The sequence below is a fragment of the Montipora foliosa genome, chromosome 13, assembly GCF_036669935.1.
Source record: "Montipora foliosa isolate CH-2021 chromosome 13, ASM3666993v2, whole genome shotgun sequence".
NCBI classification, from domain to species: Eukaryota; Metazoa; Cnidaria; class Anthozoa; order Scleractinia; family Acroporidae; genus Montipora; species Montipora foliosa.
Window position 1 is genome coordinate 29,342,823 of NC_090881.1, and position 15,000 is coordinate 29,357,822.

Here is a 15,000-nt window from a genome sequence, read left to right on the forward strand (position 1 = left end):
GCAGTTGCGATTTGGCTGTGCATGCGTAAGATTTCTTTGCCTTGTAGACACTTTTCAGAGAAGCTAGGCAGCATACGGCAGTAAGTGGGATTCAAATTCGGTATCTCCTCATTCAGAAGCAATCGCAATGACCACTTAACCTGACAGATGACTACTTGACAGATTAATTAAACAGGTCATGGTATTATTATGCTGAGTGGTTCAACTTGTCATGGCTCCAAGTTTTGTGAACTACATGTAGCTGGATAGCAATAATGTTTACAAGGTGGTTATTCTTGTTTGCACATACAGTATCTCTGTATACATGTATCTTACATTATTTTATGTAGTGCTGTGCTTTCCTGATTTTCATCACATTTTGCTGTCTTACTTAGTCTTTTCTTTGTTTTGCTTTATCTGGTAGGATGTTCAAACAACAGCTGCCCATATTTTAGGTGAATTAGTTAAAGACAAGGCCACTGTGGCACGGTCATTTGTCAGAGTTTTCTCCCACCACAACCAGGTTTGTCACCTTATATAGAGGATATTAAATGGCCACGTGGAGACATGAAATTTCTCTTTGGGTGTTGAATAATATTTCGCGAGTGAACGTAGCAAAGGAGTGAAATATTTTTCAATACGAGAAGAGAAATTCGTATCTCCAAGCGGCCATGTCATTTTCTATTTATTGTATAAACACCAAAATGAAATATCAAATCATTTCACGAAAGGCATTGAAAGGCACAATCTTCACATGTAACAATAGCAACAGTGATCTTTTCATGTGTGAAAATAACATGTCTTTGTGCTAAAGCTCACTTGGTATTTCATTGGTGTTTATATAATAAAATACCAAATTTACATGGGTATAAGTTGACCTTTTATGACCTTAAAATCAGCCCAAAAAATTGCTGTCGGCTAATACTTGAGTTTCAAATACAAAGATTCAATTTAATTTAATTTAATTTTCAAAAACAAAAAATTTCCTCAAAAACAACTGAAATTTGCATGTTACAGGAGCTGATAAACTTCACCTTTGGTAGTCTTGTTTTGCCCACTGCAACTGCAACTGCAAAAGAATTCTGACAAATACTTTGCATGACATTAACTTTTAGGAAAAATCCTATTGATCTGAGTTTCAGCTTGTTAGCAAGAAATGAAGGAGGCCTTTAGAATTGGGGTTGACTTAACTGTATACATGAGTCTGACTTATACAGGAGTAAATGTGGTAGTTGATAATTATTATTCAAAGCATTTAAGTTACATGTACATGTACACTGTCTGGCATTTGCATGTATTTAATAAAGCATCAAAATAAAGTTCCTGGGAATAAAAGAAGAAAAGAAATAAAAATAATAGTGTCAAATAATGATGTTACAATAGTCAAAAAGTAGTAAGTATTACATGGTACATGTACATCAAGGCTTCTCTGAACAAATCAGCAAAAAAGGGCAAGGTTTTAAGTAGTTCTCAGTTTAATTGTTTTGTAATCATGATGTTAAGTTCTACAAAATTCTTGTTATTTTCAGGTTGTAGATTTTATTAAACTGGTTGTATATCATGAAGTACAAAGTACAAAGTGAGTATAACATTCAGGAAAAGAACATTATATTTCCATTTTTTTCTTCTCAAGGTTATTGTTGAATTAAAGCCAATACACATTTCTGCAAAGAAGGCGATTTGCTTGGGGGTGGTCTTGAAAATGATGTTCAATGCCAACCTGCTGGTAAATTTAGGCAAACTAACGGATAAAATGCTGTAGTCTGCAGTACCTTGTAGAACTTTGGGCACATATTTTAAGGCCCTGCTAAGCACACTAAAGAACTCACAAGAAAGTGCACAAGTTTTGGTATAAAACGTTTAAAATAAAGCAAGGTTGATGTACTTTTCCTGAGGTTTAGTGTTTTCCATTAATTGAGCCTGCTGAAGAAATCATACTGTGCCTGACAACAACAGTCCTTATTATTACACCTAAATTTTTCTACGATTAGGCTGTGCAACCAGCCTTGCTTCTTAAGTCTGCAACAAATTTGCTCATTGGATCCACCAGGATTATAGACAGCTTGGATTTGTTCAGTTCACCCTCGCCGAAGCAAAAAGTTCATAAAGAAATAATTTATTCTGTCTCACATCATTATTTTAAACAATCAGTTAATATAACGTTTAGGATGTTATACTAATCAAAACAAATGTGAGAAGGACAGACCTGTATTCTCTAAAGTGATAGTCATTTTAGTTTTTATATTAACCCATTGACTCCTGAACCACCCATATTGATGAGAAAAAATTTGCTGGGGTTTGATCTAAACAGAGGAAAATATCCACTCCTAGGAGTCAATGAGTTAATGAGGGTGATTTTTTCAATACTAAAGAAAGCCTTCTGATCTGACATATAATTTATTATGTAATTCATGCATATTTTGCATGTCTGTATGTTACAAACCACACGCCTATTGCAAACAGTTTCCCCTCCACCCATACAATATCCAGCTTATTACCGTACATTGTACCGGGACTCTTTTTATTGCTGAACCTACATGTACTCATAACACTTTAGTTTTCTCTATAAATTCACCATTACCCCAGAAGTCAAATGGAAAACGTCAAGAACCTCAATTGCATGAAGGAAAGAGCCCTCTGTGTCATCTGAAATAATTTAATATTGTTGTATTGTTGAAGTGTTGACTAATTATTTATGAACAGCACTATTTGTCCCAACGCCCTTCATGTTTTCATCACTTCTAATAAAGTTGGCTAGTATCTCAGCTGCTATTATTTAACAATTATTCACTGAAGGCGAAGTCAATATTGGTGAATATTTACTGAGCCTGAGGTGAATAATTGTTTTAGTATAATTTTCAGCGGTGAACATCAAGAAAGTGCAAAACAACGGGCTAAAACAAGATAAAAAGGCACGAAAAGTGCTTGATTGGCTTAGCAGCTGTGCCTCCAAAATGTTATATTCACTGGGTAGCACGGTGAATATAACACTAAATTCTTATATTCACCGCTGAAAATTATAGTAAAAACAAATATGGGAACATTGGACAGCTTAAAGACTCCTAAAGTGGTAGTCTTTCACTTCTTGCGCTTTGGGCTCTTTCAAGTCTTACTAGTTGTGCTTGCACTTTAACTCATTTACCTCGTCTGGCGTTATAGTAAAATCTGCCAAGTCTCACTCCCAGGAGTGTTCAAAGTGTGTAAAGCTTATTAATTAAAATGTTAATGGTACCGCATTTTCTATCAACATACAATGTATTCAAATGCGCTTTACAAGCAAGGGATCTATGGGTGAGATTGGACATCAGCATATATAGGTGCCGCTGGCAGCCGCTATCAGTCCATTAGCGATCTCACCCAGGACATGAATGAATGAAATGAGGCCTGACCACAACACCGGGAGCTCCATGCCCTACTCTTTACGAATAGTGTGTGGCCTCTCAGAAACTCACCAGAGGAGCGAGCAAGAGTGGCTCTGCATAAGTTGTGTCAAGTCTTTTAAGTCGCCACAGCCCAAGTTTCTGGGCTAGTCGCTCCAGTCAAACTACTTTAGGCAGTGCGTGCATTATATTTTTGACAAGGTGAAAGTCAAAATCGAGCCTTCAGTACGAAAATCATTATGCGTCTAGGAGTGTGATCGAGACTTGGCCTGGGTTTGAAACTTTTTTCAAGCAACAGCTTGCACATATACTTAATTAAGACTTAACAGGATTTCTACAGACTCCTTTCTTTCTCATCGAGTTAGGAAAGGCTCTGCTGGAGGGATGGATTTGAAGCTACATGTACGAGCTCTGTAACAAGGGGTCTGATGGTCTACCAACATATTGAGTTGCAAGAAATCCTGGGGATATAAGTAACTTTTAGAACTAGGTTCTGAACAGACAGTGTGTCCCACTGGACTACGAGATGTACACTGTCCTGGGGGGCGTTTCTTGAAAGTTCCGGAACTTTTTGGGCGTGTTTTGGTTGACATAAAAAGCTTTGTATCTTCAAAAGGAAAACGTTTCAGGTCATGAAACTTTGCAATTATTGTTTTGTTTTGTAAGGTCTTCAAAACATGTTCAAAGATCCATATTTCATAATAAGCAGTTTCAGGAATCTCTTTTGGGGCCCAAAAGTTATGGGGGCTTTTGAGAAACAGGCCGCAGCACCTCAAATGCCTGTAGTCAAGCAACTGTTACACCTTGAAACTTCTATAGCTGCATTTGCTAATTATATATTTTCAGTGTTATAGGAAATGTGCCATATACAGATACTGTAGACTGATATTGAAAATATGATAATGATGTCACTCTATCAACATTCTCTCACTGCCTTTTCCTGTTTTCCCCAGAGATTCCAACACTCTCTTCAGAGGCAATTCTCTTGCAACAAAGTCTGTTGATGAATTCATGAAACATGCTGGCATGTATTACCTTCATGATACCATCAAATGCTTAGTTGACGAGGTGAGAGTTTTAGAAACAAATTACCAACAAAGACAGATGATAATATATGCCACTTCATTGTGTTTGGTGTAAGGTGACGCACATTGTGGTTTTCTTTTTGTGAATAAGTGGTTGAGGTTTAATTAAAAACCGACAGATTTTCTTTAAAATGTAGGCCACTGATTTGTTAATCCTTACTTGAGGAGCATTTGGGAGACAATTTGTAACATTAATTATTATTGTCTGTAGTCAAAGACACAAGTGATGTTGAAGTTGGGGACTTCATGACCTGTATGTGTGACGTTATCATATAATCAGTTACACATTTATCACATAGTTATTGGCGTTATGTAATTTGAACCTTCACAGGTGCGTATCGGTTATCAACTAATCGAGTAAAAGAGACACACACACAAGTGCTGCTTAAATCCTCTGTCTCCCTTGAGATCATACTTTAAAAAAAAAACGAGATGCTTCTGTGAAGCATACACTGGGTTGCCTGTGGTAAATGTACGTGCTACAGAAAATCAGAAGGCACTGAATTGTGTGGTATTGAAATACAGCATTCCAGTCTCTGAAGAATAACAAATAAAAGAGAAGCGAGAAACATTGGCTTCTGGGCTGACATGTTGATAATTTTCAAGTTCCCTCACAACTTCTTTTCACCACAAGTGTGCCCTCTGAGCATCTGACAGCTTTTGTAATTCTAAACTTCACTGAAATTAAGCCCTGTTTTGAGGGGTTAGTGTTAGGATGGGAGACCAAAACAATAAACCCCTCATAAAAAACAGAAACATCTGACCGAAAATACTATTAACACTAACAAATGCGAACTCAGCAAGGTACAGATTTTGTTAGCTTGCTTTATGCAAAACAAATATTGATAAAAAAGCAAATAAATATTGATACACAGTTTTCAGAAAGAGAAGAAGGAAGTTTCCCGGACGGTCGATCGAGAATAAAATATTTACGACATGAAAACAACATTAATTTTGAACCGTGAATATAGAATATAAAAAGTTACGATCAGCGACAAACATTTTGGGAGATTTTTTGCTACGTTCAAGTAAATTGCAAAATCGAAAGTGACATGGCCGGAATTCAGTGGGCGCGGTGATGGCATGTTTACCCGCCAAACAGTGAAGCATCTGTGTCAAATGATGGCAAGATACCTGGTTTTTGTAAGTTTCTTTTTCTGTCAAGTGTTGTAAAGTTTGACAATGAAATGAGCGAAGTCAAAACAAAGATCACAATCGCGCAACTCTTGTTTACGCAAAGTCAAAATTTACTCTCCAAGACGCGTACGACGTCATTTATCACCAGGTAATTCCATCATTTTGGAAATAGCAGCTACTTTAAGTTATTCATCTGCGTCACAAGTTTTCACTGATTTTGGGGCTCATTTTGTTGAAACTCAAGCACGCTTCCAACAGGCCTGTGAACCCTTCATGCTTACAGAGCAATACTAAAAAACTTCTCCCATATCACATTTCAACCTTAAGCTCGAAAATTCAATACACAACATGATATTATAATTCACAAAGGCAGAACATACCACAGAATCCTTTTCCAGCGAAAAATTTATTGAAACAAACAACATATTTGCTCTTAGAGGCGAAAACCTCTTCCTATTTCATTGCGTGCGTGAAGACAAGAAACTCAATTGTGTCAAATTACCATGTACTTCAGGTAACAGCTCACTTTGATTTCGTCTTGACGGGCGACAGATTGTCCAGTACAGTACTTGTCGCTTTTGAGATTCATGCCTAGTTTATCCAACTGGCTTTCCATTATTGAGCTCCATAAGGGTATATTTTGTTTAAGGATCCACTAAAACGCCATTCGCGTTGCATGACTTTTGACGCCATTGCAGGCTAAGTTAATGATTCTACTGTGTCCACCAGAGAAATCTACGCAGTTCCACTACCCTCTCGATCCTAAGAAAATATGCGCAGAAGGCTCTATACACAAAGACACCACTTACCAGGGGAGTGACAGGCAAGACTTTTACCGACACGGAAAAAAAAAACAAAACAAAACAAAAAAAATAAAATAAAATAAAACAAACAAACTAAACGCAGACCTCGACTGGGTTTGCCCATGGGCAACCCAGTAAAAAAAAAAAAAGATGCATGGTTTCAGAAGTGGGATAACTATTGGATGAAACAATGAGGTGTCCTGGGTTACCGGTGTATCGTTTTTTGAGGTATGTTTCCCTTGAGATCATAGCTCAAAAAAACGATACTGTATGCATCTAATCAGGGTCATTTCTGGACATGTCTGAGATGGAGAAGGGTCAAAGGGGACATAGTCTTTGAGTGGACCTAGATGTTGCTGACACATTCACACCTAAAGGGCCCCCAAGCGAGGAGTAAAATCATCTGGCGTTAGCCAAAGTAAAAGTGTCACTCTCAGGTGGTGAAGGATTAAGCAGCGGCATTTACCCTAAGCTGAAACTAATGCCAACCTTTACACTTAACCTTATTGTTGCAAATAGGTAGCAAAGGCTTAGACTTAAAGGGCCACTTTGTGTTGGATGTCCAAATTGGGCATTCATATAATTTTGTGCATTTCTGGGCATACATGTAAGTGCTCCACCTGAGAATGAGGCTTAAATATTTTACTCTGGCTTATGCCCGACGATTTCACTCAGGGGTGCTTTACGTGTGATTGGGCTAAGGTCCCTCAAAGAGTACTCCTGAGCAGCAGTGTTTTATCGGGGTTTAAAAACATAAGGCATAGCCAAGTGTTTTTAGACCAGATGAAACATGTGCTGCGAGTTTTTTGAACAGCTTCAAAAACATTCCACAAAAAGCGTGTCCCTCTGGAGTCAGAACAATGGTTCCAAATGTGAGAGGAGAATATTAGCGTACAAGAGGTAATAAGCTATGCCTCACTAGTATTCTTTATATAAAGAAATATAAAGAAAACTAACAAGGAGTGCTTTATCAGGATATAAAGCTCATATATGTGACGTTTTAGCGGTGTTTTGATAGGCTGTTAGGCTATGAATTATTAATGAGTTTTAAAATTAGGATGGGAGAGTATTTAGGGTGAAAGATTTCAGCATAACGTTATTTCATTTCAGATATATGATGACCACAAACGTTGTGAGATTGACCCAGCTAAACTAAGAGAGGGGGAGTCTTTAGATGCAAATTTGGTATGTTTTTTGGTATTACTCTGAGAAATTATTAAAGCTTAAAATCATTATGGAATGTTATTCTGATTATTTTACAAATTTATATTACTTTGTATTTGTGCTTTTTTTAAGGTTAATCTTCGAGGTTATGTAAACAGGATATTTGCTGCCATAACGTGTTCTGCCATGGCTTGCCCAACTGTTATGTGTCAAGTGTTCTATAACATCAAAGAGGCAGCAACCTCAAAATTCCCAGGTGAAAAGTGCCTTCATTCTTAGTAATAAGATCATCTCCTTTATCTTTTCCAAGATCTACTACTGCGAAAACCACCGATCTGTGCAATGGGGCAGAATTACTGAGTCACTGCCCCGCCCATTTTCGCGATCTTCAGCTCTCCAGCCAAGATCTCAAAGGATGCTTTGCTGATCTTGTAGGCTTTTTTAAAGGTTTCATCATTTTCAAGACCGAAAGAGGAAGTCAAAAGCAGAGAAGATAAATGTCTTCAAAGCACAAACAAAAGCTGTACGTTTTCATGCGAGCTGACACTTTGAAAAATTTAATTGAGAGAAAAAAGGAACGTAAGCAATCTGATGAGTGCGCATGTTTTCTGAAAATCGAAAATTGTGATCGAAAAGAGTGTTCAAATTAACCAGTCCATTTGCCATTTCAGTGAGAAGGGAAATGATGATGTTGAACAGAATGTATAAACCAGTTTGAAATGTTGATGACAGTTTTAAAGATCCTTACCATAGGAACATTTCCTATTACTCTTTGGAATTAGTTATAGAAACCAATTGGCTTTGAAGATCGCTTCAAAATTGATCAAGGATCTGTGACAAGTTTAAAGAGATCTTTAAATAACGTCAAAGTTTTACCACAATAATTATTACACTGTACAATGAAGCACATGAAGTCACTGCGGAACAACTAACATTACTAGTAAAGGTGTTCTTTTTTTCCTTAATTTGACCTGTTATGCAAGTTAAAGCTTCTGATGATTGTACAATGCATGTACATGTGAGATGTTTTCTCTTCTGGCTTGTGTTATTTCAGATGACGATGATGTCTGTTTCACATCTGTTAGTGGCTTTGTGTTTCTGAGATTTTTTGCCCCTGCCATTTTAAACCCTAAATTGTTTCAAATGAGAAATGAACATCCAGTAAGTAACTGCCTTCTTGATAAGCTGACAACAATGAGTATCTCAAAAGTGTGACCATTATATTCACATTCTCCAGGCTCATGTACAAGTGTCTAGCATTGCCAGGAAAAGCCATCTACACTCTCTGAATGGATGGTCCTTATGTATGACACAATGTGAATTACTAATATTATTTAGTGTGGTCACATTTTTGGCGTCAAGGGTGCGTTTGATTGACCGTATTTTGGAATCGGAATACATGGAATAGAAGTTGGAAATCCTTCGTTTTTGCGGAGATTTACATTAAAATTGTCAACCATTTACTAAAATGCTATTTTAAACATATTTTTATCATCCTCGCAGCTTTGAAACGCGCCAAACATACCATTTTAATCATCACTCCACATATTCTTATTCTAGAATTGGGTCAATCGAACACGCCCTAAAATTCTCTTAACCCATTCACACCGCAAACGCCCTAGGAAGCCGCCATTGACATTCAAGTAAAATCATCTGGCATTTGACAGAGTAAAATCTATTGATTGTCGCTCTCAGGGGTCATTGGGTTAAATGGTACCATGTAATTCACGATTTTTAAAATACTTGGAATGTTTACATCAGTGTAAAAAACAAGATTAATGACCACTCACCTTCAGGGACTTTCCAGGACTTACGAAACAAGTGATCAGACATGTAAGATTTAAGGAAACTTGAATGGGTTGAAACTTTGCCGTTCATTATTTTACTATAATCCCTTTCATATAATCCTCTTTCAAGTGCCCCAAACCCTGAAGTATCATTTTATTATTTTTATACTGAGGTAAAAATTTGTGGAACTTGAATTTTTAAGAAACATTAAACATACTTTAATATTTTTGTCTGTTCTCTGCTGGACATTGGACGTACAGGTAGCTTTGAGGAGAGATACATGTAGATGATGTTAACCCTTCGGTCCCTGTCCCCATCGACAAGTAAAATCATCCATCATTAGTATAAAATCTTTTGGTGTTACGATGTAGACAGAGGAAGATTTAAAGTGTCACTCCTAATCTTTAAAAGTTAATGTTTTCCCTTTGTTTTGAAAGGATGCACAAACAGCAAGAACTCTTACGTTAATATCCAAGGCGATACAAAGTCTTGGAAATGTGGTCAGCTCTGTGCTGGTGGGTAGATTGTTTTTGAAAGCAGACTATTGTATTGAATAAGTGAGGCATTTTGTATTTCAGCTCTTTCTGCTAAACATGGAAAGTCAGATAACATGAAACAAGGAATGAAACACAGAAAACTAGAGAACCTTAAAGGAAAGACAAGGATTCAACGAAAAAGTGAATGCTATTCTTCACACAACGAGTGTCAAGAAAAAAAGAGCAAATTCTATTTATCTGAATGATACAAAGTAGTATATGCTCGCTTACTCCCTCCCCTCCCCTCCCTCACCCTCCCCTTTTTTAAATGAAAAAACTGGAGAAAATAGTAGTTGAAGAAAAAAAAAGGTAACTAAAAAACCGAGAGTTTGTTTCTAAGGTCCTGTGTCTTGTTTAGGCCTATGTGGCAGCCTCAATAACATCTGTTTGTTTCAATGGTGAATCTGGTTCTTTCAAAATGTTAACTAATTATTTTTTTGTACCTGAGGAAGTACCATTGTTTTTTGTGTTGATGATAGTGTGGACAGGTTAAAGAGCCATATATGGAGACATTGAAGTCAGTTATTCTAGACCAAGAACACATAACTGCTGTCAAGCGGGTGAGTGATAATTAACAATTATTCCATGAGCATGCGTTGGATATGAGGTGGTAAATAGCCAACGGGGTGCGTAGCGCCGAGTTGGCTATAACCAGTCTCATATCCAACAAGGGCGAATGGAATAATAATAATTATTGTTTTATTAAATTCCTTAAACTCCAAAAGTTTGGAAGTACGAAATGCGAGTCAAAAAAGCGAGAAAATCTGAGCGAAATTGAAAAAACTTGATGAAGATGCAATGTTGTGTAATACCTGGCAGTCAGACAGATGCAGGCTCATCACAAAAACATTTCTTGAACCTTTTCGTGTACTTCTACGTCGGAATTGAACCAAACTTTCCACCAAAAAGTTTCTTTTTTTGCTTTATTCAGAGAGAAATTTCACTTTCCGGTGAAAATAATTTCAGCTTAGCAATGCTTAGTGCAATCATTTGCCATATAAGGTCAAACTATGGTATATGAGCTGGTAACTGAGATTGAGTAAACCAATCAAAGCACGAGAAGTGCATTATCTGAGGTTGAGAATTTAGTAAGGGGCAATGAACCAAGTTAAATGTAGCATTGTTGAATAAATGTAAGTGCCATTATTTATTTTATTTTATTCCATAAATTTTGAATGGTGGGTGACTTGTACTGTACATGTATTTCACAGATTTTTGCAGCAGAAAAATTTTAATGTCATTAACCTGTTGCACACTGGTCGTGAACCATAATTAAACCAAATTACATCATATGTGGTTAAAACGGACTATGTTGTTTCAGTTTTTAGAGATTATCTCATCACCCAGCAGAGCACAAGGGCTCCCAGTTGATTCAACTATTGTTCTCAAGGAAGGGTGAGTCTTAAAAGTAATGGTTGAAGTAATATAAATAAAAGGCAGACTACAGGTGAAAATGTGACAATTTCTGCAGTCAAAAAAATGAAGAAAGACTTCACAGAGTGGAGGGAGAAGACTCTCTTTCACCTGGATTACATGTACATGTAATTGCCACTAGGTATTGGGTGGTAGGAAGGGTGAAAAACATAACATGCATGCTTTCAGTGCAAGTTGGGCAGTACTGCTTAACTGTGGGCAATAGATAGAACTGTTTCTCACAGATGGGAACTGGAAATAATTATGACAAAAACAGCTCAATTTACATTCTCACATATCCTGCAAATTACCGGTATTGTTTTTTTTTTTATGCAGTGAAAATGTTCTGGACAGGTAGATAATATGTGCATAATGTTTTTTTGACAAAGATCCACCTCATACAGTACATTTTTGTATCAGTAAGGACAATGAGTCTTTGTGTTAATCGTGACCGCGCAATAATAATGTTAATATTGACTCCACAGAATGTTGATAAAGAGAGCCCAAGGAAGAAGTCGTTTTTGTTTCAAGACCTTCAAGAAGAGATTTTTTGTTTTGACCAATAAAGGGCTTTCTTACTCTAAAGACAAAACTAAGCCTACTCTTGGTCACATTCCTGTGTGTGATATCCTGAGCGCAGAACGTCTGGGAGAGGGATCCTTCCATTTGAAATTGGTAAGAATGATTATGGTAATATTTAACACAAATAATAAATTGTGGTAGTGGGAATGATGTTACTGGTGCTTTGGTGATATTGATGCACAAAATATGGGGTGGCAGTTTGTTCAAGTCACTGATCAGATGGCTTTGGTGTGGAACATAAAAGATTCAAACCTCAGCTGTACCAACACACAATGTCTTGGAATAACTGAGGAGGTGATGACTTCAAATTGTGAGATTTTCTTGTTTTCATTGATAAGTACAATAATCTGGTGTGTTAAAGACCCCACCGTAGTGTTATCGCCTGTGTCAAAGGGCTGTAGTGCCTGGCATTTGTTAATAAGTAAGGCAAAGTTAAATAAACAGGCTTTTAAAACAAAGGATGCATGTACAGTAATTTTGTTCATTTCCTGTACCTTGGTTTCTTGCTTTATTAGATGATGCAGATCATTCAACCTGATAAGTTGTTATACATTCAAGCAAGCAACACTGTAGAGGAAAGAGAATGGTAAGAAAATGCCATAAAAGCATGAAACAAATTTTGTCCTTCATTTGGGAAGCAAAGTGTTGCTGGACTTTTGGAGTGTGTCAAATAGCAAAGAATAATAATAATAAGCATACTTTCTCTTACATGTATGATTTAATAACTTGATTGGGATACAACCTTATTTGTCAAGGCTGATCTACAGCTGTAGTTGACCCTTTACTAAATTGCATCTCCCAAAATGTTACAGCCACACTTTTTATGGCCTGGCAGGTTAGAGATCATAATTATTAGCCTCTCTTTACAGCCACAAGGTTTCGCTCAATAGGTGTTCACGTTCCCAGTTAAAATGTAAAATGTTTTTTGATGCAATGGTTGACCCACTGACCCGTCAGGTGCACTAGGGAACCCCCAGTTGACGAGTGAAATCATCTTGAGTTGGACAGAGTAAAATCTGTTAAGTCTCGCTCCCGGGAGTATGTAAGTTGAGGAGAGGAAACAGCTTCTACATGCAGGCAACCACATAGTAAAATAAGTGTAATGCCTGTGGACAGCTGGTGAATTTGCCTTTTTTTAACCCTTAATAAACCCTTGGCATGCCACAGGAAAGGCCAACAAAATAATTAAATGGGATCCTGTACCACAATGGCTTCAAAGATTTAATTATCAGGGAGGGAAATAATTCAATGGATTTCCTTTCCTGTAATGAAGGAAGAATGGCAGAATTACTATAATATTTTTTCATTAATAATCAATGACATTTGTCATTCTTTATAGGATACGTGCCCTGCGTAAAGTATGCCAGAGTAATCCACACAGAGCTGAAAATTTTCACCCTGAGGCTTACATATTTGGAAAGTGGCTCTGGTAAGAAACTATCAACAATCTTTTATCCATTATATTTGGTTGTTTTTGGCATTAAAAAAAAAGGATATTAAGATCTGGTTAATAAATTAAATCAAAGAATTTTGAACCATACAGTGGGTCACCCTTAACCAATGTCAACCTCCATTTGTCAGACTACAAATCAGCCAGACAGTGACAGTGACTCCAGGGGTGAGGTGTAGGGCTGGTTACATCACCTACTCTTTTAGAATAGTGGGTTTTTACATGTATGTTGCCCAATTTACATTATCACTTTTCAAGACAGCCAATGAACTGTTGCAACTGTTATTTCAAAGGCATCACTTTATCATTAATAATATTAATGTTATGTCCTCAAGTGTTGAAAATTATCTGGGTTTGGATTTGAACATTCTGGCTAACCTGCAATCAGACATACTTTTCTTTGGACAGGCATAGAGGGATAATAGGGAGGGGGCATGATCTCAGGCTACATTCTGGCTGGCAGAAATTAATATCCCACTTGTCTACCTTTTTATTCCAGTTTCTAATTTGTTTGAATAACCTTTGTTTTCTTTTCAGCTGCAAAAACCAGGCAGAAAAATCAACAGGCTGCACGCCAGTCACTGAGTAAGAACCGTTGACACTGTTGATGTGTGGTAAAAATTTGATTAGTGCACATCTGCCTATATATGTCCAGTTAAGGCACATATATGCCTGACGATTCCACGAATCAGAACGTATCGTGCAATCACTGTTCTTCTATAATGTGCAAACACCACCATTAAAGTTCATCAGTAACAAAGTTCCAATTTTAGAGTGCATCTAGTCATGTACTTTAGTTATTGTTTTTTGAAATGTTAACTGCTGTTAATGTATGGTGCCTGACTCCAGTCCTGCATGCAAACTACGCATAGTTTGGTGAGGTGTCTTTTTCACAAATTGTAGGTGGTGCTGTTGAGAATTTAATTGTTGTGTTTTCATTTAGAGTCCCTCGGCCCAAATGTGTAAATGTGGCAATAGATTGTGACCGAGAGATAGAGAGAATACACTCGTTATTCTTATTGTATCTCGACAAATTGGATGAATTGCAGAGTAAGTTATTGTTCAGTTATCATTTTAATTTGTGAAGTTAACATGCATGTCCATTAATGCGAAAAGCATTAAAATTTAATTTAAACTTGACTCTGAGGATTGTTTCTGGCAGTCCAAGAGTCTCCTTTAGCTTAGCTTTAGAACAGTTGTTATTGAACTAGTCTTTAGGATGTGCGTTTTTTTATTTTTAACAAATAGAGTTCATGTTGCCTTGGCTGTTCAGTTATGTCATCGTCATCATCATATCTTTATTTACCCTCGGATTTTAGAGTAGCTTAATTGATGTAGCTACTGTAGTATCTCTGAGCATTTACCCTCCCAACCACAGAGAACAGCCCAGGACACGGGAAACGCCATGTCCTACGCTTTGTGAACAGTGTGTGGGATGGAGTTTATCGTCCTTAGAGTCTAACCATTTGCGGATGTAATTACAAAGGCAGCACTTTCTCCTCAGTTATTTTAAGGTCCTGAGTGTTGGTCCGTGCAGAGTCAAACTCGCACCCTTCCCCATGGCAGCCCAGTGTTCAAACAACTTAGTCACCGGTGCACGGTGTCTTTGTTGTTCTTACCACCTTTTGATGTCTTCTGTGATCTCTTCGTGAACAGATGCGTGGCAAAATGAATCTCTTTGTT

General features: G+C 37.2%; 1 protein-coding gene across 1 annotated transcript in view; it reads left to right on the forward strand.

The window, feature by feature from the left end:
- Positions 1 to 15,000, forward strand: part of LOC137982292 (ras GTPase-activating protein 3-like) — a 43,084-nt gene that overhangs the window by 23,371 nt on the left and 4,713 nt on the right. Inside the window, exons 11-24 of the mRNA XM_068829368.1 lie at positions 404 to 502; positions 1,509 to 1,558; positions 4,313 to 4,427; positions 7,495 to 7,569; positions 7,681 to 7,804; positions 8,603 to 8,709; positions 9,774 to 9,851; positions 10,352 to 10,432; positions 11,194 to 11,267; positions 11,771 to 11,960; positions 12,383 to 12,453; positions 13,207 to 13,296; positions 13,855 to 13,902; positions 14,261 to 14,367. Of these exons, the coding sequence (XP_068685469.1) occupies positions 404 to 502; positions 1,509 to 1,558; positions 4,313 to 4,427; positions 7,495 to 7,569; positions 7,681 to 7,804; positions 8,603 to 8,709; positions 9,774 to 9,851; positions 10,352 to 10,432; positions 11,194 to 11,267; positions 11,771 to 11,960; positions 12,383 to 12,453; positions 13,207 to 13,296; positions 13,855 to 13,902; positions 14,261 to 14,367 (1,309 nt within the window). The remainder of the gene's footprint in view (positions 1 to 403; positions 503 to 1,508; positions 1,559 to 4,312; positions 4,428 to 7,494; positions 7,570 to 7,680; positions 7,805 to 8,602; positions 8,710 to 9,773; positions 9,852 to 10,351; positions 10,433 to 11,193; positions 11,268 to 11,770; positions 11,961 to 12,382; positions 12,454 to 13,206; positions 13,297 to 13,854; positions 13,903 to 14,260; positions 14,368 to 15,000) is intronic.